At 40.4% G+C, this 25806-nt stretch overlaps 1 protein-coding gene across 1 annotated transcript in view; it reads left to right on the top strand.

The window, feature by feature from the left end:
* PTGR1 (prostaglandin reductase 1) overlaps nt 1–25806 on the top strand; it is a 39792-nt gene that overhangs the window by 4314 nt on the left and 9672 nt on the right. Inside the window, exons 3-8 of the mRNA XM_032240341.1 lie at nt 1124–1169; nt 2344–2400; nt 8128–8295; nt 10487–10604; nt 18715–18870; nt 23080–23188. Coding sequence (XP_032096232.1) covers nt 1124–1169; nt 2344–2400; nt 8128–8295; nt 10487–10604; nt 18715–18870; nt 23080–23188 — 654 coding nt within the window. The remainder of the gene's footprint in view (nt 1–1123; nt 1170–2343; nt 2401–8127; nt 8296–10486; nt 10605–18714; nt 18871–23079; nt 23189–25806) is intronic.

Here is a 25806-nt window from a genome sequence, read left to right as displayed (position 1 = left end):
GTTACTTAACCTAAACTTAAATAAAATGAAAACAGTATTTGTTGAATATCAAATGAAATAATTCATGTAAAGCCTGGAATGAGTATTGAGTAAATAGCATTATTATTATTATTATTACTATTAACTGGGGTGGGCCAAAAGTGAGAACCCCTTCTTGTCTCTTCCATAGAAGCACAGATGGGAAGGCAACCCTGCAACAGAAATATTATCTGTGTTTTTTTAGGATGTCAAAAAGAGGCCTGATGCAGTGGCTCACGCCTGTAATCCCAGCACTTTGGGACACCAAGATGGGCAGATCTCTTGAGGGCAGGAGTTTAAGACAAGCCTGGCCAACATGGTGAAACCCCGTCTCTACTAAAAATACAAAAATTAGTCGGGCATGGTGGTGGGTACACCTGTAATCCCAGCTACTCTGGAGGCTGAGGCAAAGAATCACTTGAACCCGGGAGATGGAGATTGCAGTGTGCAGAGATCAAGCCACTGCACTCCAGCCTGGGCAACAGGGCAAGACTCCATCTCAAAAAAAAAAAAAAAAAAAAAGCCAGGCTTGGTGGCTCATGCCTGTAATCTCAGCACTTTGGGAGGTCAAGGCGGGCGGATCACCTGAAGTTGGGAGTTCGAGACCAGTTTGACCAACATGGAGAAACCCCATCTCTACTAAAAATACAAAATTAGCTGGGTATGCTGGTGCATGCCGGTAATCCCAGCTACTCCAGAGGCTGAGGCAGGAGAATTGCTTGAACTTGGGAGGTGGAGGTTGCAGTGAGCCGAGATCGCGCCATTGCACTCCAGCCTGGGCAATAAGAGCAAAACTGTCTCAAAAAAAAAAAAAAAAGCCAAAAACAATGAAGGCATCAGGTCTTAAGTTCTGTTTTTTTTTTTTTCCTTCTACTTTTATTTTGGTTTTAGGGGCACATATGCAGGTTTGTTCTATGGGTAAATCACATGTGACTGAGGTTTGGTGTATGAATGATCCTGTCGCCCCGTTAGTAAGCACGGTACCTCATAGGTAGTTTCTCAACCCTGTCCCTGTCTCACCCTCCCCCATCTAGTAGTGCTCAGTGTCCATTGTTCGTCTTAGGCCTCGAGTTTCTAATTGCCTATGGAATGCTCTATTTTGCAGAGGTCCTGCTTGAAGCTTTGTTCCTCACCGTGGATCCTTACATGAGGTATTATTTATTTCCCCCCTCAACATGCTAATGCTGTGTTAAATGCTATTTTGAGGTAGTTCATCTTTTAAAATATCCAACTGACTTAAAACATTGTCACTTTCCCTCTGGTTCTCCCAGCACAGTATCAGTGACAGGATTCGTGCACACACATCTTTTGCAGGCAAAGGTCTAAAAAGATTAGTGATTAGATCACTCTTGGTCTCTTTGTCCCAACCATTTCCTATCGCTCTGCACAATTTGCCTTTCATTGCTCAACAGAATTACTTCCAGGAAAAAAAAAAAACAAAAACAAAACTTAAAAGAAAAAATAAAGCCTGGGTAATGTAATGAAACCCCGTCTCTACTAAAAATACAAAAAATTAGCCAGACATGGTGGCGCATGCCTGTGGTCCCAGCTTCTCAGGAGGCTGAGGTGGAAGGATCACTTGAGCCTGGGAGGCCGAGGTTTCAGTGACCCGAGATCATGCCACTGCACTCCAGGTAACAGAGCAAGATCCCATCTCTTAAAGAAAAAAGCCAAACTCCAATTTGTGCATTTCACTACTGGCAAATAATCTGGGTAGAGGAAGATGCTAAGACTAACATCAACTTTTTCTGGCTTTCCATTTACCTGTATTTTTTTAATTTAGGTAAATCTGCAGTTGAGTCAAACTTATATATTCAGCAAACAACTCAGGGAGGGGAGGAAATCAAAAGCCTTTATTTATCACTAAGTCGTCAGTAATTTTTTGCCTAGATAAATAAAATAGCCATTGTTCTTTTACATTTTTTTCATAGCTGATTGATAAAGATTCAAATCTCAAGTGGAAAACACAATTTTGAAATGTTAATTGGCCTCTTTTTGTGTAGCTAGTGTTTTGGGTAACAAGTATGCAGTGGTGCCTGGATTATATTTTTTAAAGTCATTGGTAGAAATTCATCTTTACTTGAACATGGTAGTAAGACTTTTGTGTTCGCACATAAAAAAATCCAACCGGAGTGCTTATCTGAGGTCACAGAGCAGAACTTCCTCTAACAGCTTTCTTCCTGCGTCTCACCTAACTATATGACTTCATCTATCCAGGTTTTACTGCCACATACACTTACCTAGCAGCTTTTCATTTGGCTTGAAACTTAAAACAGTCCCCAGATGCTCTTATGTATTAAGAATGCAATATTTTTTTTTTTCCAGAGTGGCAGCCAAAAGATTGAAGGAAGGTGATACAATGATGGGGCAGCAAGTGGCCAGGTAATCATTTCCACTGGTCCCAATGCTTGCAAAATATGTCTCCTCTTTACCTCCTGCTGGGCCCTGTCTCTGCCCATTACTCCTACAATTTCTTCAGCCTGTGTGGTTCACTCGTGATCTTTGAAGCAACTTGGGAAATCCTGTACCCTTCCTGACTAGTTGGAAAGGAGGGAAGGATGTGGAATTGTCATACTTTCTGCTCCACTTTGCCATCCTTACTTTTAATTACTAAAAGTAGTTTAAAAATAAATAAATAAATAAAAAGAATTCATACAGGTCATAATTATTGTAAAAGTTCAAATAAAACAAAAATTTTTATCTTGGAAACTGAAAGCTCCCCCATCATCTGAACCATAAAGACAACTATGGAGAGGCCGAGGCAGGTGGATCACAAGGTTGGGAGTTCGAGACCAGCTTGGCCAAGCATGGTGAAACCTGTCTCTACTAAAAATATAAAAAATTAGCCGGCGTGGTGGTATGTACCTGTAATCTTAGCTGCTCAGGAGGCTGGGATAGAGAATTGCTTAAACCCGGGAGGTGGAGGTTGCAGTGAGCTGAGATTGCGCCACTGCACTCCACCTCAGGTGACAGAGCAAGACTGTCTCAAAAAAAAAAAAAGACAACTATGGTTAATTTTCAAAAATTGTGGGTCGGGCACAGTGGCTCACGCCTGTGATCCCAGCACATTTGGAGGCTGAGGTGGGCAGATCACTTGAGGTCAGGAATTTGAGACCAGCCTGGCCAACATGGTGAAACCCTGTCTCTACCAAAGATACAAAAATTAGCTGGGCATGGTGGTGCATGCCTGTAATCCCAGCTACTTGGAAGGCTGAGGCAGGAAAATCACTTGAACCTGGGAGGCGGAGATTGCAGTGAGCTAAGATTGCACCACTGCACTCTAGCCTGGATGACAAAGCAAAACTCCATCTTAAAAACAAAATTGTTTGGTGCACATACTTTTATATATAAATTTTAAATGGAATTAAATGCCCTTTAGAAAACTACTTTCTATCACTTAATAGGTTAAGGATGTCTTTCACTGACAGTATATAAATATACCACCTACCTTTTAATAGCTGCAAATTATTTTATTCTTTTCCACCATTTAACTAGTCTACTACTGATAACAACTGTTTTCAATTTTTTCTATGACAAATAATTCTTCCAGGAGCATGTATGTATCTATATGTGTATCTGTGTATTCTTTTCCCTCTTGAATGAGTATTGCTTTACATTAAATTCCCAGAAGTATAAATTCTAGACCCAAAGAGATGTATATTTTTAATCTGAAAAGGTGATGACAAATTGTTCTTCAAAAAAATTATATGAAGGCCGGACACAGTGGCTCATGCCTGTAATCCCAGCATTTTGGGAGGCAGAGGCAGGGGGATCACTTGAGGTGAGGAGTCTGAGACCAGCCTGGTCAACGTGGCAAAACCCCATCTCTACTAAAAATAAAACAACTAGTCAGATGTGGTAGTGGGCACCTGTAATCCCAGCTATTCAGGAGCCTGAGGCATGAGAATCGCTTGAATCCAGGAGGTGGGGTTGCAGTGAGCTATCATGCCTTTGCACTCCAGCCTGAGCAATAGAGCAAGACATTGTTTCAAAAACAACAACAACAAAAAATTGTATGATTGTTTACTCCTATCAACAGTATTAACCTGTTTCTCTTATACTGTTCACCATCAGTGTTGACAACATGAGATGAATATGAATAATTTATGCTTAGTTTAGTTTGCATTTCTTTTATTATTAGTGATGTTGACCTTCTTTTTGTAAGTTAATTTTCAATTTTCTTCTGTGGATTATCTGCTTATATCCTTTGCCCTTTTCCTTTAGGTCTTCTCATTTGTTATATTGATTTGTAAAAGCTGCTTGCACGTTCAGGATATTAGTGTTGCAAATGTTTGGGCCTTAGTTGATCTTTCTTCTGTGTCCAATTATAGTTTAACATTTCATGTGATAAAATTATAAAGATTTATAATTATGGTCTTTTAGTTTCCTCTCATGCTTAGAAAGGCATTCTCCACTCCATAATTACTAAAACATTTATTCACGCTGTGTGCAGTGGCTCACGCCTGTAATCCCAGCACTTTGGGAGGCTGAGGCGTGGATCACCTGAGGTTGGAAGTTCAAGACCAGACCAGCCAACGTGGTAAAACCCCATCTCTATGAAAAATACAAAAATTAGCCAGGCGCAGTGGTGGATGCCTGTAATCCCAGCTACTCAGTAGGCTGAGGCAGAATAATTGCTTGAACCCAGGAGGCAGAGGTTGCGGTGAGCCGAGATTACGTCATTGCACTCCAGCCTGGGTAACAAGAGCGAAAGTCCGTCTCAAAAAAAAAAAATTATTCATGTTTTCTGTATTTTATAGTTTAATTTTTTACAATAAAAATCTTTGAGTCATTTAGTTTTTATATTGGAATAAAGAGTGAGATCAGGTGCAGTGTCTCACACCTGTAATCCTAACACTTTGGGAGGCCAACATGGATAAATTGAGCTCAGGAGTTTGAGACCAGCCTGGGAAACATGGTGAAACCCTGTCTCTAAAAAAACCCAAACATCTCATTTTTTATTTTTTAAAATTTTATGTCTCAATGACTAGCCAGTTATTATAATACCATTTGTTGAAATCTTGTGTGGATCTTTATAGGGATTTCAATGACCTTACAGATTTATTTAGAGGAAACTGACATCTTTACAATTTCTCTTTCCAAACACAAGGTATGCTTCTCCATTTATCCATTTTGTCTTATATCCCATTAACAGTTTTCTTCATATAAGTCTCACACATTTCTTGCTAATAATTAAAGAAATGAACATGTATTTGTGTTTGCTGGATTGGCAAACTATTTTTTTAAATATAATACTCAGTGATGGAGATGATACACTCATATATTCATGGTGGCAATGAAAGTTGCCACAATCTTCTGGAAGGGAATTTGGCAATATGCAGCAAGAATTTCAAATATTTTAATACTCTTTGACCTAGTAATACGATTTATAGAAATCCTGACTAAGGAAACAATGTTCAGCCAGGCGCAGTGGTTAATTCCTGTAATCCCTGCACTTCAGGAGGCTGAGGTGGGTGAAACTAGGAGTTTGAGACTACCTCGGGCAATATGGTAAACCTTGTCTCTACAAAAAATATAAAAAATGCTGGGTGCAGTGGCTCACACCTGTAATCTCAGTACTTTGGGAGGCTGAGGTGGGTGGATCACCTGAGATCAGGGGTTCAAGACTAGCCTGGGCAACATGGTGAAACCCCATCTCTGCTAAAAATACAAAAATTAGCTGGTGTGGTGGTACATACCTATAATCCCAGCTACTCAGGAGGCTGAGGCACAAGAATTGCTTGAACCCAGGAGGCAGAGGTTGCAGTGAGCCAAGATCATGCCATTGCACTCCAGACTGGGCAACAGGTCAAAACTCTTGTCTCAAAAAAAAAAAAAAAACCAAAAATTAGATGGACATGGTGGTGTGTTACTGTGGTCCCAGCTACTCTGTCCCAGCTACTCAGGAGGCTGAGGTGGGAGGATCACTTAAGCTCAGGAGGTTGAGGCTACAGTGAGCCATGATTGCACCACTATACTCCAGCCTGAGTGACAAATGGAGACTGTGTCTCAAAAAAAAAAAAAGGAAATAATAATCATGTTTATGAATATTAATTATATTTCCTAGCAAGCAGACTCAGAGAAAAAAGGAAAAAATTTTTTAAAAAAGGAAAAATACTTAAAGTATTCTAATAATGGGGTCATAATTAAATTCATTACTGTTTTTGATGGATTCTTACTAACATGGAAAAAGGTATACATCATATAGACCAGTGGAATGTTGACAGATAAATTTTTTTTTTTTTTTTTTTTTTTGAGATGGAGTTTCACTCATGTTACCCAGGCTGGAGTGCAATGGCGCGATCTCGGCTCACCACAACCTCCGCCTCCTGAGTTCAGGCAATTCTCCTGCCTCAGTCTCCTGAGTAGCTGGGATTACAGGCACGCACCACCATGCCCAGCTGATTTTTTGTATTTTTAGTAGAGACGGGGTTTCACCATGTTGACCTGGATGGTCTCGATCTCTTGACCTCATGATCCACCCGCCTCGGCCTCCCGAAGTGCTGGGATTACAGGCTTGAGCCACCGCGCCCGGCGACAGATAAATTTTAGGTTACAAAACATATAAAATTACTTCAATTGTGTAAATATTTATAATACACATTTTTAAATATACCATTAAGATTGCCAGGTATTAGCAGTTGTCTTTGTGCTGTGAGATTAGAACTGATACTTTTATTTTATATGTTTAAAAATTTCCAGAATAAATATGTGTTATATAACTTTATGATCTGGGGAGGAAAGATGATAAAGTATGATAAACAGTTGAGGCCAGGCGCAGTGGCTCACACCTGTAATCCCAGCACTCTGGGAGGCTGAGGCCAGCAGATCCTGAGGTTAGGAGTTCGAGACCAGCCTGACTAACACGGAGAAACCTTGTCTCTACTAAAAATACAAAAAATTAGCCGGGCGTGGTGGTGCATGCCTGTAATCCCAGCTACTCAGGAGGCTGAGACAGGAGAATTGCTTGAACTCGGGAGGCGGAGGTTGCGGTGAGCTGAAATCATGCCATTGCACTCCAGCCTGGGCAACAAGAGTGAAACTCTGTCTCAAAAAAAAAAAATGATCAAGAGTTGGATGAAGGAAAGGGAATCATTATAAATGAGACAGAAAGGGTGCAGCTTAGAGGAGGAGGTAAAAAGCCAGGAGAGATCAGTATCCTGGTACCAGTTGGGGAAGACTTTGGGTGCCCCTGTGTTAATAGAGTGGAAAAGTAAAATCGGACAATGATTAAGGAATATTCACTGGATTTTGCACTCAGGAGGTTGTTGTGACCTTAGTGGAGTAGTAAGTATGGGAGGCAGGTTGCAGCGGGTTAGCACGTGTGGGAAGTGAAGAGGTTTGGCTGAAAAAGGAAGACGAAGGAACAAGGAGATAGGGGAGGGATGGGATTATAAAATGGCAGAGCCGAGCATGCCCATACCCTGAGTGAAAGGGACAGTGGAGAGGAGAATCTCAAAGATTCAGGAGAGAAGAAGGCTAAGGGAAAGAGAGCGGCTCCTAAAGAAGAGAAGGCTAGTGTCAGGTCACCTTGAGCCAGAAGACAGAGAACTCTTGCTTAAAGGAAGAGCAGGCTGGGCACAGTGGCTCATGCCTGTAATCCCAGTACTTTGGGAGACAGAGGCGGGTGGATCACGAGGTCAGGAGTTCAAGACCAGCCTGGTCAAGATGGTGAAACCCTGTTTCTACTGAAAATACAAAAATTAGCCAGGTGCAGTGGTGGGTGCCTATAATCCCAGCTAGCTGGGAGGCTGAGGCAGGAGAATCGCTTGAACCCGGAAGGTGGAGGTTGCAGTGAACTGAGATTTTGCCACTGCACTCTAGACTGGGTGACAGAGCAACACTCCGTCTCAGAAAATGAAAAAAGGAAGAGAAGTGGGTGGGAACAGATTCTCCTCACCAGACAAGCCACTCCTCAAGTGACTGGTCCACTTTTGAGTTCTCTGATGACTCCTATGCCGATGGCTAAGAATTAAGATGGAAGGGGAGGTAGACTATCAGTCATGGAATATCAACCTCAGTGCCCTTTTGTCAACACGAACCCCACAGCATCCCGACTCCTTTGAAAGAGAAGACATATCACATGCCTTAATGTGCTTTATCTTTCAGGATTGTGGAAAGTAAAAATGCAGACTTACCAACAGGAACTGTTGTACTGGCTTCTTCAGGCTGGACAACACACTCCATTTCTGATGGGAAAGATCTGGAAAAGCTGCCAACAGAGTGGCCAGACACAATACCACTGTCTTTGGCTCTGGGGACAGTTGGCATGACAGGGTGAGTTTCATGGATGTATTTCATTTGTTTGATTGTCTGACACTCTGGTTTTCCAAAATAGTTTGTTCAGAACTTGGTCAACAGGAAGATAATTTGATGCATTATTGGCTCAGGGGCTGATTAGAGAAGATGGCAGGACTAAGAAGGAAGATCGACCTGATGTCCATCAATGAGTGAATGGATAAAGAAAATGAGGTCTATATACACAGTAGAATACTATTCAGCCTTAAAAAAGAAGAAAATCTTGTCATTTGTGACAACATTGGAGGACTTTATGGTTAGTGAAATGAGCCAGACACAGAAAGGCAAATACCATATGATGTCACTTAAATGTGGAATCTAAAAAACCTGAAGTCATAGAATAAAAGAGTAGAATGATGTTTACCAGGGGTGAGAAGCTGAAGGGTTGGGGAGATTTGGCAAAAGGATACAAAATTTTAGTTAGACAGAGGAATAAGTTTTCTATTGTACAAATGGTGACTATAGTTAGTATGAATAATAACATATTATATGCTTGAAATTTGTGGGGGTTTTGTTTGTTTTTTGCTTTTTTGTTTTTGAGATGGAGTCTTGCTCTGTTGCCCAGTATGGAGCGCAGTGGTGTGATCTCAGATCACTGCAATCTCCACCTCCCAGGTTCATGCAATTTTGCCTCAGCCTCCTGTGTAGATGGGATTACAGGCATGCACCATCGTGCCTGGGTGATTTTTGTATTTTTAGTAGAGACGGGGTTTTCCCATGTTGGCCAGGCTGGTCTTGAATTCCTGACCTCAAGTGATCTGCCTGCCACAGTCTCTGAAAGTAGTGGAATTACAGGCGTGAGCCATTGTGCCCAACCTATATACTTGAACTTTGTTAAGAGAATATATTTTACATGTTCTCACCATACTATGTGAAGTAATGTGTATTATTAATTAGCTCGATTTAGTCATTCCACGATGTCTATATATTTCAAAACAACATGTACATAATAAATATATATACATACAATTTTTGTCAATTAAAAATAAATAAATACATAACTAATAAAAGGGATGAGGCTGGGCTCAGTGATTCACACCTGTAATCCCAGTACTTTGGGAGGCTGAGGCAAGTGGATCACTTGAGCCCAGGAGGTTGAGACCAGCCTGGGGAAGCTGGTAAAACCTCATCTCTACAAAAGATAGAAAAATTAGCTGGGCATGGTGTTGCACATCTGTAGTCGCAGGTTTTAGGGAGGCTGAGGCAGGAGAATTGATTGAATCTAGGAGGCTGAGACTGCAATGAGCTAAGATCGCACCATTGCACTCCAGCCCGGGCAACAGAACGAGACCCTGTCTCAAAAATAAAATAAAATAAAGAAATGTAGGATAGAGTTAGCTTTGGGACTAGAGGAAAGAGGGAGAAAATAGGGTCAGAGACCCTCCGGGACAAAGAGAAAGTGACAGTGAGAAGCAGCACGGCATGATCCCTCCCAGGCAGCTGCCAAAGGCAGCACAAAGGAACCAGCTCCTCCCGTCCCCGGGAGGCTCTTGGCCTTCTTTTTAAACTTCAGAGTTTAAAAAAGGGAAAGGAGATCAGTGTACCTTGGCCTCTCTTTATTGTCTCTCCTTCCTCACCTTTCCCTGTATGCCGCAGAGGTCGTGAGGTAAGGGCATCTGAAGTCTGAATAATTGAGATGAAGCCAGGCATGGTGGCTTACACCAGTAATCCCAGCACTTTGGGAGGCAAAGGCAGGAGGATAACTTGAGCTCAGTAGTTCAAGACCAGCCTGGGTAACACAGTGAGACCACGTCTCTACAAAAATATACAAAAATTAGCCAGATACTGTGGCATGCCTCTGTAGTTACAGCTACTCAGGAGGCTGAGTTGGGAAGATGACTTGAGCCTAGGAAGTCAAGGCTGCAGCGAGCTGTAACTGTGCCACTGCACTCCAGCCTGGGTGACAGAGCAAGACCTTCTCTCTAAATAAATAGTAATTGAGATGAATCAGAAGTACAGTTGTAATGCCATTCAGCTTAGTACAGATCTAAAACCCTTAAGCTTCTCATGGTTTAGAGAAGACTTCTGGTCAGTTCATCCTGTGTCCATGCTTCAGTTCCCAACTGGACCCATGGCACTGGGCTATTGAAAAGGCCTTCAAGATATATATAAATTAGTTATAGGGGAAAGAAACAACTCTATTCACATATCCTTAATTTTCTTCCCTTAGCCTGACTGCCTACTTTGGCCTACTTGACATCTGTGGTGTGAAGGGTGGAGAAACAGTGATGGTTAATGCAGCATCTGGAGCTGTGGGCTCTGTTGTGGGGCAGATTGCAAAGCTCAAGGTAAGTGCCCTTCTCCAGTAACAAGCCTTTAATCAAGACCCACTGGGAACGCAACAGTAAACACAGCAGATCTTCCTTGGCCTCAGGGAGTTTATCATCTAGCGGTCTTGTTTAGAAGTTGGAGATTGAGAAATTGGAGGAATGGGGAAAACTATAGCAAAGATAAGCTGAACACTATTTTGTTTTGTTTTTTTAAATTTTACTTTAGGTTCTGGGGTACATGTGCAGGTCATCCAGGGTTGTTGCATAGGTGCATACATAACCAGGTGTTTTGCTGCCTCTATTCCCCCTTCATCTATATCTGGCATTTCTCCCCATGTTATCCCTCCCCACCCTTCCCACCCCCCACTGTCCCTCCTCTAGCCCCCTGCCACCGCCAACTGCCTCCAGTATGTGATGCTCCTCTCTCTGAGTCCACGTATTCTTACTGTTCAACACCTGCCTATGATGAGAACATGCAGTGTTTGGTTTTCTGTTGTTGTGTCAGTTTGCTGAGAATGATGGTTTCCAGATTTATCCAAGTCCCTACAAAGGACGTTAACTCATTGTTTTTTTATGGCTGCATAGTATTCCATGGTGTATATGTGCCACATTTTCTTTGTCCAGGCTCTCATTGATGGGCATTTGGGTTGGTTCCAGGTCTTTGCTATTGTACACAGGGCCGTAATGAATATACATGTGCATGTGTCTTTATAATAGAATGATTTATAGTCCTTTGGGTATATACCCAGTAATGGGATTGCTGGGTCAAGTGGAATTTCTATTTCTAGATCCTTGAGGAATCGCCACACTGTCTTCCAAAATGATTGAATTAATTTACACTTCCACCAACACAGTAAAAGTGTTCCTATTTCTCCACATCCTCTCCAGCATCTGTTGTCTCCAGAATTTTTAATGATCACCATTCTAACTGGTGTGAGATGATACCTCAATGTGGTTTTGATCTGCATTTCTCTAATGACCAGTGATGATGAGCATTTTTTTCATATGTTTGTTGGCCTCATATATGTCTTCTTTTGAGAAGTATCTGTTCATATCCTTTGCCCGCTTTTGAATGGTTTGAATGGTATTTGTTTGTATTTTTCTTGTATAGCTCTTTTAGTTCTTTGTAGATTCTGGATATTAGTTTTGTCAGATGGGTAGATTGCAAAAATTTTTTTCCCATTCTGTTGGTTGCTGGTTCACTCTAATGATGGTTTCTTTTGCTATACAGAAGCTCTGATGTTTAATTAGATCCCATTAGTCTATTTTGGCTTTTGTTGCCATTGTTTTTGGTGTTTTAGTCATGAAGTCCTTGCCTATGCCTACGTCCTGGATGGTTTTGCCTAGGTTTTCTTCTAGAGTTTTTACAGTGTTAGGTTTTATGTTTAAATCTTTAATCCATCTAGAGTTAATTTTAGTGTAAGGTGACAGGAAGGGGTCCAGTTTCTGCTTTCTGCACATTGCTAGCCGGTTTTACCAACACCATTTATTACCAACACAGAGTCCTTTCCCCAATGCTTGTTTTTGTCAGGTTTGTCAAAGATCAGATGGTTGTAGATGTGTGGTATTGCTTCCAAGGCCTGTGTTCTGTTCCATTGGTCAATGTCTCTGTTTTGGTACCAGTACCATGCTCTTTTGATTACTGTAGCTTGTATAGTTTGAAGTCCAGCAGTGTGATGCCTCCAGCTTTGTTCTTTTTGCTTAGGGTTGTCTTGGCTATGTGGGCTCTCTTGTGGTTCCATATGAAGTTTAAAGTGGTTTTTTCCAGTTCTGTGAAGAAGGTCATTAGTAGCTTAATGGGGATAGTGTTGAATCTGTAAATTAATTTGGGCAGAATGGCCATTTTCACGATATTGATTCTTCCTAACCATAAGCATGGAATGTTTTTCCATCTGTTTGTGTCCTCTCTTATTTCGTTGAGCAGTGATTTGTAGTTCTCCTTGAAGAGGTCCTTTACATCCTTTGTTAGTTGTATTTCTAGGTATTTTATTCTCTTTGTAGCAATTGTGAATGGGAGTTCGCTCTTGATTTGGCTCTCTGTTTGTCTGTTATTGGTTTATAGGAATGCTTGTGATTTCTGCACATTGATTTTGTATCCTGAGACTTTGCTGAAGTTGCTTATCAGTTTGAGGAGATTTTGGGCTGAGACGATAGGGTCTTCTAAATATACACTCATGTCATCTGCAAATAGAGACAATTTGACTTCCTCCTTTCCTGATCGAATGCCTTTTCTTTTTCTTGCCTGATTGCTCCGTCTAGAACTTCCAGTACAATATTGAATAGGAGTGGTGAGAGAGGGCATCTTTGTCTAGTGCTTCATTTCAAAGGGAATGCTTCCAGCTTTTGCCCGTTCAGTATGATATTGGCTGTGGGTTTGTCATAAATAGCTTTTATTATTTTATGATACCTTCCATTGATACCTAGTTTATTGAGAGTTTTTAGTGTAAAGGGCTGTTGAATTTTGTTGAAGGCCTTCTCTGCATCTATTGAGATAATCATGTGGTTTTTGTCTTTGGTTCTGTGATGGATTAGGTTTATGGACTTGCATATGTTGAACCAGCCTTGCATCCCCGGGATGAAGCCTACTTGATCATGATGAATAGGTTTTTGATGCACTGTTGCATTTGGTTTGCCAGTATTTTATTGAAGATTTTTTCATCTATATTCATCATGGATATCGGCCTGAAGTTTTCTTTTTGGTTGAGTCTCTGCCTGGTTTTGGTATCAGGATGATGTTGGTCTCATAAAATGAGTTAGGGAGGATTCCCTCTTTTTGTATTGTTTGGTATAGTTTCAGAATGATTGGTACCAGCTCCTCTTTGTACATCTGGTAGAATTCGGCTGTGAAACTGTCTGGACCTGAACTTTTTTTGTTGGTAGGCTATTGATTGCTGCCTCAACTTCAGACGTTGTTATCAGTCCATTCAGGGTTTTAACTTCTTCCTGGTTTAGTCTTGGTAGAGTGCAAGTGTCCAGGAATTTATCCATTTCTTCTAGATTTACTGGTTTGTGTGCATAGAGTCATTTGTTGTAATCTTTGATGGTAGTTTGTATTTCTGTGGAATCGTTGGTGATATCCCCTTTATCATTTTTATTGCATCTATTTGATTCTTGTCTCTTTTCTTTTTATTAGTCTGGCTAGTGGTCTGTTGATATTGTTGATCTTTTCAAAAAACCAGCTCCTGGATTTATTGATTTTTTTAAACAGTTTTTTGTGTCTCTGGCTCCTTCAGTTTGGCTCTGATCTCAGTTATTTCTTGTTTTCTGCTAGCTTTTGAGTGTTTTTGATCTTGCTCCTCTAGCTCTTTCAATTTTGATGATAGGGTGTCGATTTTAGATCTTTCCTTCTTTCTCATGTGGACAGGTATTGCTATAAATTTCCCTCTTGACACAGCTTTAAAGGTGTCCCAGAGATTCTGGTAAGTTGTGTCTTCATTCTGATTGGTTTCGAAGAACATCTTTATTTCTGCCTTCGTTTCATTGTTTATCCAGTCAACATTCAGAAGCAAGTTGTTCAGTTTCCAAGTAGTTGTGCAGATTTTAGTGAGTTTCTTAATCCTGAGTTCTAGTCTGATTGCACTGTGATCTAATAGACTGTTTGTTATGATTTCCATTCTTTTGCATTTGCTGAGGAGTGATTTGTTTCCAATTATGTGGTCAATTTTAGAGTAAGTGCGATGTGGTGCTGAGAAGAATGTATATTCTGTGGATTTGGGGTGGAGTATTCTGTATATGTCTATTAGGTCTGCTTGGTCCAGCTCTGCATTCAAGTCCTGGATGTTCTTGTTAATTTTCTGTCTCATCGATCTGTCTAATATTGACAGTGGAGTGTTGAAGTCTCCCACTATTATTGTGTGGGAGTCTAAATCTCGTTTTAGGTCATTGAGAACTTGCTTTATGTATCTGGGTGCTCCTGTGTTGGGTGCATATATATTTAGGATAGTTAGCTCTTCTTGTTGGATTGATCCTTTTACCATTATGTAATGCCCTTCTTTGTTTCTTTTGATCTTTTTTGGTTTGAAGTCTGTTTTATCAGAGACTAGGATTGCAACCCCTGCTTTTTTTGTTGTTGTTGTTCTCCATTGCTTGGTAAATCTTCTTCCATTCTTTTATTTTGAGCCTATGTGTGTCTTTGTATGTGAGATGGGTTTCCTGAATATAGCACACCAATGGGCCTTGACTTTTTATCCAGTTTGCCAGTCGGTGTCTTTTGATTGGGGCTTTTAGGCTGTTTACATTCAATGTTAATATTGTTAGAACATTGTTATTTGATAATATTGCAGGTAATCGAGTCAGAAATGGCCTCTGTCTAGAGTAGTGAGTTTATCAGTATTAAGCATTTTCATATTTTTTTACTGGACATTCTAGGGCTGCAGATTAATCCTATTTCTTCATTATTATCCTTAGCAATAGAAGAAGGGACTTGAGATCAGCCAACTAAGAGTCATCACCCACGTGGCCCCACTGCAAAGGCTGTTGTACTAGAAAGAAATGCGCATGCAACCCAGAGCAGTGGGGCCATGACTTGGTAACTAACTCCTGGGAAGTACCCAGGACATGGAAACATTGGCTCTGATTTAGGCAGATGTCCGCTCAAGGGATCCAATCTGATGGTGGATATATAGAGCAGACGACAACTCAGACACAGTAGGGATTCGTTATTACATAGTGGGAATGTTCCAAGGTGATCTGGCTTAACTGATCCTTTGCCCAAGGCTGGGATACAGGATTCAGGACCTAGGTCCTAGGGGACAAGTTAGGTGGAATACAGATGAGTACAGAGCTACAGCCAACAGCCAAGGGTTTTAACTGGTCTCCAGTCTAAATAGGAGCTTGGAATACAAATACGAGGCTACCATAGAAGTTGTAGAATAATTTGTTTTAGTAAGTAAATAAATAAGAATAGATATCAAATTTTATTAAACGCCATTTCAGCGTTTATCAGGTTAACTTTTCAGTGAATGAATTTCATTCGTTTTCTATTGTCGAACCATTCTAACAATCCCAGAATAAGCTTTATCTATGTATGGTATATTATGGGTTTATATCTTTGGAATTCACTTGATAACATTTAAAATAGGAATTTTGTATCTATATTCACAAGTGAGTTTGGTTTAAAGTTTACTTTTTGTTCTGGAATTTAGCTAGGCTTGGATTATGCTAAAATTACAAAATTATTTAGGATTATTTCTAATATTCCAATTTCAAATATCTTATTAAAACCACAAGGGGCTTTTATCCCATAAGTTTGATAGGACTTACCCCTAAACCTATTCTTTTATATTCAACCTTTCTGTCCATTTTATGTGTGTTTCTGTAAAATGCAGCTATTTGCATTTTATTTTTACCCCATATGAAAGTCTCAGTGTTGCAATAGTTAAATTTAAGCCACTTGTATTAATTGTCGTAATTGGAATGTTTGTTCGTATTTATATTATCTTACTTTGTTTTCCATTTACTGATTCTTTCTTTCTGTGTTATTTTCTTTGTTCTTTTTCCTCGGATTACTTAAAACCTAAATTTTATTTACATTCTGCTAGTGTTTACCTTTTTACCAATTATTTAAAATTTATTTTATTTATATCCTGCTACTATTTGTATACCTATTTTATATACAGATTAAACATATATATAATATATGTATATGAACTTTTAACATAGTATATTTTCCCCATATTCTACCCCCACATCTTAATTTTTATTCAATAATCTAATAAATAGTAAAATATCATGTTATTATTAAAACTTCTTGGTTATGACATCTGAAAATTCCTTTTGATTTTGATTGGTATAGAATTCAAAGGACCTGCCAAGCGCAGTGGTGTGTGCCTATAATCCCAGCTTCTCAGAATTCCGGCTGAGGCAAAGGGATCCCTTGAGCTCGGGAGTTCAAGACCAGTCTGGACAATGTTGTGAGACCTTGTCTCTAAATTTTAAAAAAGAGTTCAAAGGACCCAATCCCTTTACCTCAGAGCTCTATAAAATTGCTCTACTTTTTCAATTTCTATTTAGTGTTGCAGATGAGACATTCAAAGCCAATCGGATTCTCTTTCCTTTATAGGTAGAGGACTAGACTTTTCTTTTAGGTGCTTATAAGTATTTCTTGTTATTCTTTGAATTTAGAAATGTCACCAGGAAATGTCTGTATCTGTCTTTGTTTAATTCTGTCTGGAACTTAGTTAGCCGTTATAATCTGAAAACCAACGTTTTTCTTCAGATGAAGAATAGTTTTCTTCTTTTGTTTAATTGTTGTATTTTCATCTATTCTGTTTTCTTCATGAGGAATGATATATGTTTATTCTGTTTCCCTTAGGACTATTCTTCTCATATTCTATCTTTGCTCTCATATTTACATCTTTTGTACTTTTTCCTCTGAATTTTGTACTTTCTTGATCTGGTCCTCCAATCCTCCAATTGAATTACATGACTTTCAGCAGCATCAGTTTCTAGATTAGCAATTAAGTTTTTCATAGCTGAGGATTATAATATTCTGGGATTGCTTCCTTTCCCAGTAATCTGTACTTGTTAACTAATGCAGTATCCTTTTGAATGTCATTGAGAAACGAAATGGTATGAACATATCTTTTAAAATATCTACTCTTCCCTGTAGAAATTCCCTTGGAGACCGCCATGCTAAGGAATTTATACTCAGTCCCTGAAGAAGTAGCATGATTGGTTCTGCTCTTTAGAACCATCACTTAGGCCTAAGTAGGAGAATAGTTCCTAGGGACACTATACTGGAGACAAGAAGTCCACTTAGGAGGCTTCTACAATAATTCAAATGAAAATCTTGGTGCATCGACAGAGATTGGAAGTCAGAGTCAGCTTTTAAGGCTGTTTGGTTTAAAAAGAAGAAGAAAACCTGATGATTGGATATAGATGGTAAGACAAAGGAAAGCCTCTCTTTTGAGCCATGTTTCAGGTTTGGATAACTGAGTAATATCATTCTCTACAAGAGGATAGGAAAGAAACAAGCAAGAAGCAAGGAAAAAAGTATATTCCCTTTTTCACACTAATTACAAGGGACCTGCAGGCCATCCAAGTGTGAGGACATCTACTGTTGGAAATACTGATTTGGAACTCAGGAGAGAAAAGTCAGCTAGAATTAATAGATAAAGTTAATAGATTAATTAATAATCTGCCTGAAGGAGGTCATAAGAGTGAAAGAGATCAACCTATAAAAGTCTGTATTCTTAGAAAGAAAAAGGACTAAGGATGGCTGTCTTGCAATAGTTTTTTCTGGAATTATGAAGGAATAGAAACAGTATATGGCCATCACTATTTGTACAGAGATTCATGCAAATCTAATTGGGGTTTTTCCTTGATTGAAAATGTACAGTGGCACATATTCTGGTCTTCATGATACATTTAGAGTATAAGGGAGCTTTTTGAAAAGCTCGTTTCTATGGACCAATATAATCTGTAGTCTCATCCTGAAAGTGCTTTTCAGAATGCTTTCCAGCTCCTCTGTGATTAGTCAGCATCTAGTCTGGTACTTTGGACTAAATCAAAGGATAAAGGGGGCCTGGTGCAGTGGCTCATGTCAGTACTCCCGGCACTTTAGGAGGCCGAGGCAGGAGGACCACTTGAACTTAAGAGGTCAAGGCTGCAGTGAGCCATATTCACGCCACTGTACTTCAGCCTGGGCAATAGAGTGAGACCATGTCTCAAAACAATATAAACATTTAAAAAATCAAAAAAAGGATAAGGGGGCAGTTACTAGGAAGGCTGTCTGTGATGTGGGAGTCACAGATCTGAGATAAAATAATAGTCTGAAGAACCACTGTACCAACAGAAAGCATATACTGCATTGCAAGGAAGAGAATCCCAGAAGCAAAGAACCGAGGAAGTCAAACGAATAGGTTGTTAAATCAGCTGGTGGAACTATGAACCAAATAAATGCAGAAGGGACCTGCTGGGTGGTCAGAAGCAAGCTGAAGCTGGGTTGTAGGAGGTCCAGGAACTAATTTCACCTGTGGGGTCTGTTGGGCCATTATGGTATTCCTTATATACATGGCTCAGTGCCTAAGAGGGTGTTCTTAAAGAACCTAGGCATACTAGACTAGGAAATTAGTGTTGGTCCATGCATGTGGCTTATTAATGGTTTCCACCTTCTTTTTCTATTTAGGGTTGCAAAGTTGTTGGAGCAGTAGGGTCTGATGAAAAGGTTGCCTACCTTCAAGAGCTTGGATTTGATGTTGTCTTTAACTACAAGACAGTAGAGTCTTTGGAAGAAACCTTGAAGAAAGCCTCTCCTGATGGTTATGATTGTTATTTTGATAATGTAAGTACAAACTGGACTTAACATCTGATTTATTAATGAAGTACTATATAAGGCAGGAGTCCCCTACCCCGGGCCATTTAGGGGTCCATAGCCTACCAGGAACTGGGCTGCACAGCAGGAGGTGAGGGGCAGGTGAGCAAGCAAAGCTTCATCTGTATTTACATCCCCTCCCCATTGCTCCCATTACTGCCTAAGCTCCGCCTCCTGTCAGATCAGCAGTGGCAATAGAGTCTTATAGGAACACAAACCCTGCTGTGAACTACACATGTGAGGGATCTAGGTTGTGCATTCCTTATGGGGATCTAATGCCTGATGATCTGTCACTGTGTCCCATCACCCCCAGATGGGACTGTCTAATTGCAGGAAAACTCACCCACCGATTCTACGTTATGGTGAGTTGTATAATTATTTCATTACATATTACATTGTAATAGTAATAGAAATAAAGTACACAATAAACACAGTGTACTTGAATCATCCCGGAAACTATCCCCCCATAGTCGGTGGAAAAATTGTCTTCCAGTGAAACTGGTCCCTGGTGCCAAAAAGTTGGGGACTGCTGATATAAGGGAATATATTTCTAGAGTTTCCATCTGGGATACATGAAGAAAGTATATATGCCTTTTTAAAAAAGCAGCTTTATTGAGATATTATTCATGCATCATATAATTCACTCATTTAACGTGTAGAAGTCAATGTTTTTTACTATATTGGCAAAATTGTACAACCAGTTTAGGAATATTTTCATCAGCCCAAAAAGAAATACTATTCATTAGCAGCCACTCTCCATTACTCACCTTCCTCCCCACTGAAAGTGGTCTTTTATGACTGGCTTCTTTCACTTAGAAAAATGTTTTCAAGTTTCATTCATGTTGTAGAATTTATCGGTGCTTTATTCCTTTGTTTTTTTGAGACAAGGTGTCACTCTGTCACCTAGGCTGGAGTGCAGTGGTACAATCATGGCTCACTGCAGCCTCGATCTCACTGGCTCAAGTGATCCTTCCACCTCAGCCTTCCAAGTAGTTGGAACTGCAGGCATGTGCCACCACACCCTACTAATTTTTATATTTTTAGTAGAGACGGGTTTCACCATGTTTCCCAGACTGGTCTGGAACTCCTGGGCTCAAGCAATCCTCCCACCTCAGCCTCCTGAAGTGCTGGGATTACAGGTGTGAGCCACCGCACCCAGCCTGATGGTTATTAGTTTATAATTTCTAGCTACTATGTATAATGTTACTACGAACATTCAGGCAGAGGTTTTTGTGTGGACATTTTGATTTCTCTTAAGTATATACCTATGAGTAGAGTTGCTAGATCATATGATAACTTCATGTTTAACATTTTGAGGAGCTGTCAAACTGTTCTGCAAAGTGGCTACACTACTTACATTCCCGCAAGCCGTGTATGAGTGTTCCAGTTTCTCTACATGCTCACCAATACTTGCTATTGTCCGTCTTTTTTATTATAACCATCCTAGGGAGTGTGAAGTGATTTTTCATTGTGATTTGATTTTGACTTGCATTTCCCTATGGCTAACAATATTGAGGATCTTTTAATGTATGTATTTGCCATTTGTATATCTTCTTTGGAGAAATGTCTGTTCAAAATCTTTGCCCTTTTTTTTTTCAATTAGGTTATTTGTAAAGTTGTAAGGTTTTTGTTTGTTTTGTTTTGTTTTGTTTGTTTGTTTGTTTGACAAAGGTTTTTGCTCTGTCACCCAGGCATGGAATGCACTGGTGCAACCTCAGCTCATTGCAACCTCCACTTCCTGGGTTCAAGCAATTCTGCCTCAGCCTCTCAAGTAGTTGGGATTATAGGCGTGTGCCACCACACCCAGATCATTTTTGTATTTTTAGCAGAGACAGAGTTTCACCATATTGCCCAGGCTGGTCTCAAACTCTTGACCTCAGATGACTGCCTGCCTCCCAAAGTTCTGGGATTATAGCCGCGAGCCACTGCGCCTGGCCAAGAACTCTTTACATCTTACAGATACAAGTCCCTTTATCAAATTCAGTGGATTTTCATTATTCGCAATATTTATGTTCTATAAATTTGCCACCAAGGCTGAACCATTGCTTCTAGGGGAAATATGTACATGTATGTACATATCTCACATAGATTATAATCTTTTTTTTTCTTTTTTTGAGACGGAGTTTTCACTCTTGCTACCCAGGCTGGAGTGCAATGGCGCGACCTCAGCTCACCACAACCTCCGCCTCCTGGGTTCAGGCAATTCTCTTGCCTCAGCCTCCAGAGTAGCTGGGATTACAGGCACGCGCCACCATGCCCAGCTAATTTTTTGTATTTTTGGTAGAGACGGGGTTTCACCATGTTGACCAGGATGGTCTCAATCTCTTGACCTCGTGATCCACCCGCCTCAGTCTCCCAAAGTGCAGGGATTACAGGCGTGAGCCACTGCGTCCAGCGATTATAATCTTAAATCCTTAAAACAACTCATCCTAGGAGCTTTTATTTTACAAAAGAGGAAAAGAAGTTCAGAAGTGTTAATTAAGTACCTTGCTTGTGGCCTCCCCACTAGCTAATAGCCCCAGAGTTGGGATTCATACCCCATCCAACTCTTCTCAGAACCAGAGCCTCTTGAACTACACTGCAGTGCCCCCATCCTCTGGTTATCTCTGAATGAGAGTTGAAACAAGAAGGCAGAGCATGGTCTTGGTCAGCCTCACAGAACATCTGCATCTTTTCACTGCTTCATGTATGCCTGCAAGTGACCAGGGAAAGCTTAGTGAGTATTGGTTTGAGGTTACAAATAAAATTTTAGCAAGTAGTTCACAATATGCAAATATGAAATCCACTAATAATGAGGACCAACTGTATATGGCTTGCAAATATTTTCTCCTATTCAGTGAATTGCCTTTAACATTCTTCTTTTTGTTTTTGTTTTGAGACTAGATCTCCCTGTGTCTCCCAGGCTGGAGTGCAGTGTGTGATCACAGCTCACTGCAGCCTTGACCTCCCAGGTTCAAGAGATCCTCCTGCCTCAGCCTCCCAAGTAGCTGGGACCACAGACATGCACCACCATACCCAGCTAATTTTTAATTTTTTTGTAGAGTTAGAGTCTCACTATGTTGCCCAGGCTGACTTTCACTTACTTGATGGTATTCTTTGAAGCATAAAAGTTTTAAATTTTGATGAAGCCCAATTAATCTATTTTTCTTTTGTTCCTTGAGCTTTTGGTGTCGTGTCAAGAAGGCTTTTCCTTTCTCAGGGTCATGAAGATTTATTCCTATGTTTTCTTCTAAGAGTTTTATAGTTTTAGCTCTTATATTCAGGTCTATGATGCATTTTAAGTTAATTTTTGTGTGTAGTATAAGGAAGAGGCCCAATTGCATTCTTTTCCATGTGGAAATCTAGTTGTCTTGCAACATTTGTTGAAAGGACTATTTTTTCTCTATTGAACTGCTTTAGCACTTCCATAGAAAACCAGTTGATCATAAATTTAAGGGTTCATTTTTGGACTCACGATTCCATTCCATTGATCTAGATTTCTATTCTCACACTACCTTAATTTAGCTTTGTATTAAGTTTTGAAATTGAAAAGTGTCAGTCCTCCAACTTTGTCCTTTATACACCTTTTGAATACTTTTCCATGCTTTTAATTATAGGACAATGAGGTTATAGGACTGATCAGAGAACCTCAATATATAATAAAGTCAAATGTATAAGTTATAAAAGGTATGTTCTTAGAGTCAAATGAAAATGCCTCTTTCTTTTTTCTTTCTTTTTTTCTTGAGAGAGAGTCTCACTCTGTTACCAGGCTGGAGTGCCGTGGTGTGATCTCAGCTCACTCCAACCTCCACCTCTGGGGTTCAAGTGATTCTCCTGCCTCAACCTCCCAAGTAGCTGGGATTGAGGGCATGCACCATCACACTGGGCTAATTTTGTATTTTTAGTAGAGACAGGGTTTTACCATGTTGGCCAGGCTGGCCTTGAACACCTGACCTCAGTAGATCCACCCACCTCAGCCTCCCATAGTCTTGGGATTACAGGTGTCTGGTCAAAAATGCCAATTTCTAATGTCTTTTTTTAACCGAAATCTTCTGTACTGTTTGGCTAATTCAATCAGTTTTGTTGCTACTAAAACAGGTATTGTAAAATAATGATTGTGGCTTAATGATTCTCCTGAATCTTCTAGTATTTACATTATTTGACATTTTGTCTTTGGTTTTATTTTTCCTGTCTGTTTAGGTAGGTGGAGAGTTTTCAAACACTGTCATCTCACAGATGAAGAAATATGGAAGAATTGCCCTATGTGGAGCCATCTCTACATATAACAGGACCGGCCCACTTCCCCCAGGTAATGAGCACGTGCACACGATCCCACATGTCGCAAGGCTGGACAAGGAGAATCACTTGAACACAGGAGGTGGAGGTTGCAGTGAGCTGAGATCACACCACGGCACTCCAGCCTGGTAACAGAGCAAGACTCTCTCTCAAGAAAAAAAGAAAGAAAAAAGAAAGAGGCATTTTCATTTGACTCTAAGAACATACCTTTTATAACTTATACATTTGACTTTATTATATATTGAGGTTCTCTGATCAGTCCTATAACCTCATTGTCCTATAATTAAAAGTATGGAAAAGTATTCAAAAGGTGTATAAAGGACGAAGTTGGAGGACTGACACTTTTCAATTTCAAAACTTAATACACATATGCCATAGGCTACTGACTCTGAAAATACTAGAAAGATTTTCTTATATTCTTTTTTTTTTTTAAAGGTAGAGTCCCACTTTGTGAAAGCTTAGGAGTTTGAGATCAGCCTGGGCAACATGGCAAAACTCAGTCTCTACAAAAAATACAAAAATAAATTGGGCATGGTGGTGTGCACCTGTAGTCCCAGCTACTCAAGAGGCTGAGGTAGGAAGACTGCTTGAGCCTGGGAGGCTGAGGCTGCAGTGAGCTGTGTTCATGCCACTGCACTCCAGCCTGGGTGACAAAGTGAGAGCCTGTCTCAAAATAGCAACAACAAAAGAAATAAAATATATATACAATTTCATATATTTTGTGCTAATTAAGCTTATATTAGATTTTTATATAGAGAAATAGCAGGATCTACAAATATAAAAGAAACAGTTATTAAAAGTTTCAGTTGCGCCGGGCGCGGTGGCTCAAGCCTGTAATCCCAGCACTTTGGGAGGCCGAGGCGGGTGGATCACGAGGTCAAGAGATCGAGACCATCCTGGTCAACATGGTGAAACCCCGTCTCTACTAAAACTACAAAAAGTTTCAGTTGCTGGGCACAGTGGCTCACACCTGTAATCCCAGCACTTTATGAGGCTGAGGCAGGCGGATCACGAGGTCAGGAGATCAAGACCATCTTGGCTAACACGGTGAAACTCTGTCTCTACTAAAAATACAAAAAATTAGCTGGGTGTGGTGGCATGCGCCTGTAGTCCCAGCTACTCAGGAGGCTGAGGCAGGAGAGTCGCTTGAACCCGGAAGGCAGAGGTTGCAGTGAGCTGAGATTACACCACTGCACTCCAGCCCGGGTGACAGAGACTCCATCTCAAAAAAAAAAGAAAAAAAAAGTTTTAGTTTTTACGTATCATTCAATGGAAAGTTGTAAAAAGACAGCAATGATTTGATTTAGAAACAGAACACCTTGGTCTGGCTGGTAAAATATGCAGTTTCTTCTGGATATTAGAGACATTGCTGGAGGTCGGGGAGGGGTAAAGGGTGACTTGCTGTGGGTGAAGGGAAGGGCAGGCTGCCATGTCTTTCAGAAATCTTGGGCAGTGCTTCTTGGGGCACTAAGGCACCTTGGCCTCAGCAGGCTGGCGATTGTCACTAAAATGGAAGGAAGCAGCAGTACCCCTCCATTCCTTGACTGTCCTTGTTTTATTTCTCTGGTGCTCTGCCATGCACTCCATTCCCCACTCCCTACTCTCTTATGCTGAAACCACGCCCCTCCGACTCCACAATCACAGAGGTCCAAAGGCAGTGTCTACCAGAGAACCATATTCATTAAATCCCAGTCCTGTGAGATGCCTTGTACAGGCCTCTCATTTTCCAGGTGGGGAGATGCATGGCTGAGACAACCACAGACTCTTTGAACTCCTATTGGTAACAGACTTGAAACAAAGACCAGTCTTCTAGGCTATACGGAGTCTGTTTCTGCTACAGTGATTATTGTGCTGTTAAGAGAAATCACATATAACCTGTGGTCCCCTAAAAAATGGAGAAAGAAGGAAAAAAAGGAATCTTCCAGACTCTAATCAGGATCCAGGCAACCATAAATCAGTTGGTTATTTATTCTATGATGGGCTTGACTAATGGAAATGAAACCTTATAGCCCCACTAGTTAACAACCCCACAACTGTAGGGAGACAGGTGGGCTAGAAAGGAAGATGCTGACGAAGGGCAACTGGTAGATTCCCTCTCAGGTTGTAAAAAATCAAAACCGTTAACAGGAAGGAAACTCCAGATGTACTTGGCAATCTTATTGTTAGGGACTTTTTTCCCCCTGTAATTTTCTAACTGGTGCTAATCTGGAATCATGGGAAATCATCTGCCTGCCAGCTGAGCAAAGCTGCAGGAGGCCTTTTCTTAACCACAGTCCAATTAGGAATAGCCAAATGTTTTGGATACAGTAACTTGATCTAGTCTTTTTAGCAATTAGTCTTTGGAAGCTCAGCTACTCAGACAGGACTTTGAGATGACAGCTGGCCTTGTCCATTCTATTTTAATCAGATGGAATTCTACCCTGCCACAGATCCCCGGAAGTTCTAACATATTCCACTGATAGGATAGCTCAGAGGCAAGCAATGATTTCTTCCAGCTTTAATGCCACATTTGCTTTTTTGTTCTTAGTAAAAAAAACAAAAACCAACATTCCCATCAATATGCAGAAACCCAGAAATAGCATTTCACTTTCATTTTGCTTTTTTGTTTGTTGGTTTGTTTGTTTTGAGACA

Source organism: Sapajus apella, unplaced genomic scaffold (genome assembly GCF_009761245.1).
Source record: "Sapajus apella isolate SASKATOON/1434 unplaced genomic scaffold, GSC_monkey_1.0 scaffold46, whole genome shotgun sequence".
Lineage (NCBI taxonomy): Eukaryota > Metazoa > Chordata > Mammalia > Primates > Cebidae > Sapajus > Sapajus apella.
This window is presented reverse-complemented; position numbering and strand designations above follow the sequence as displayed.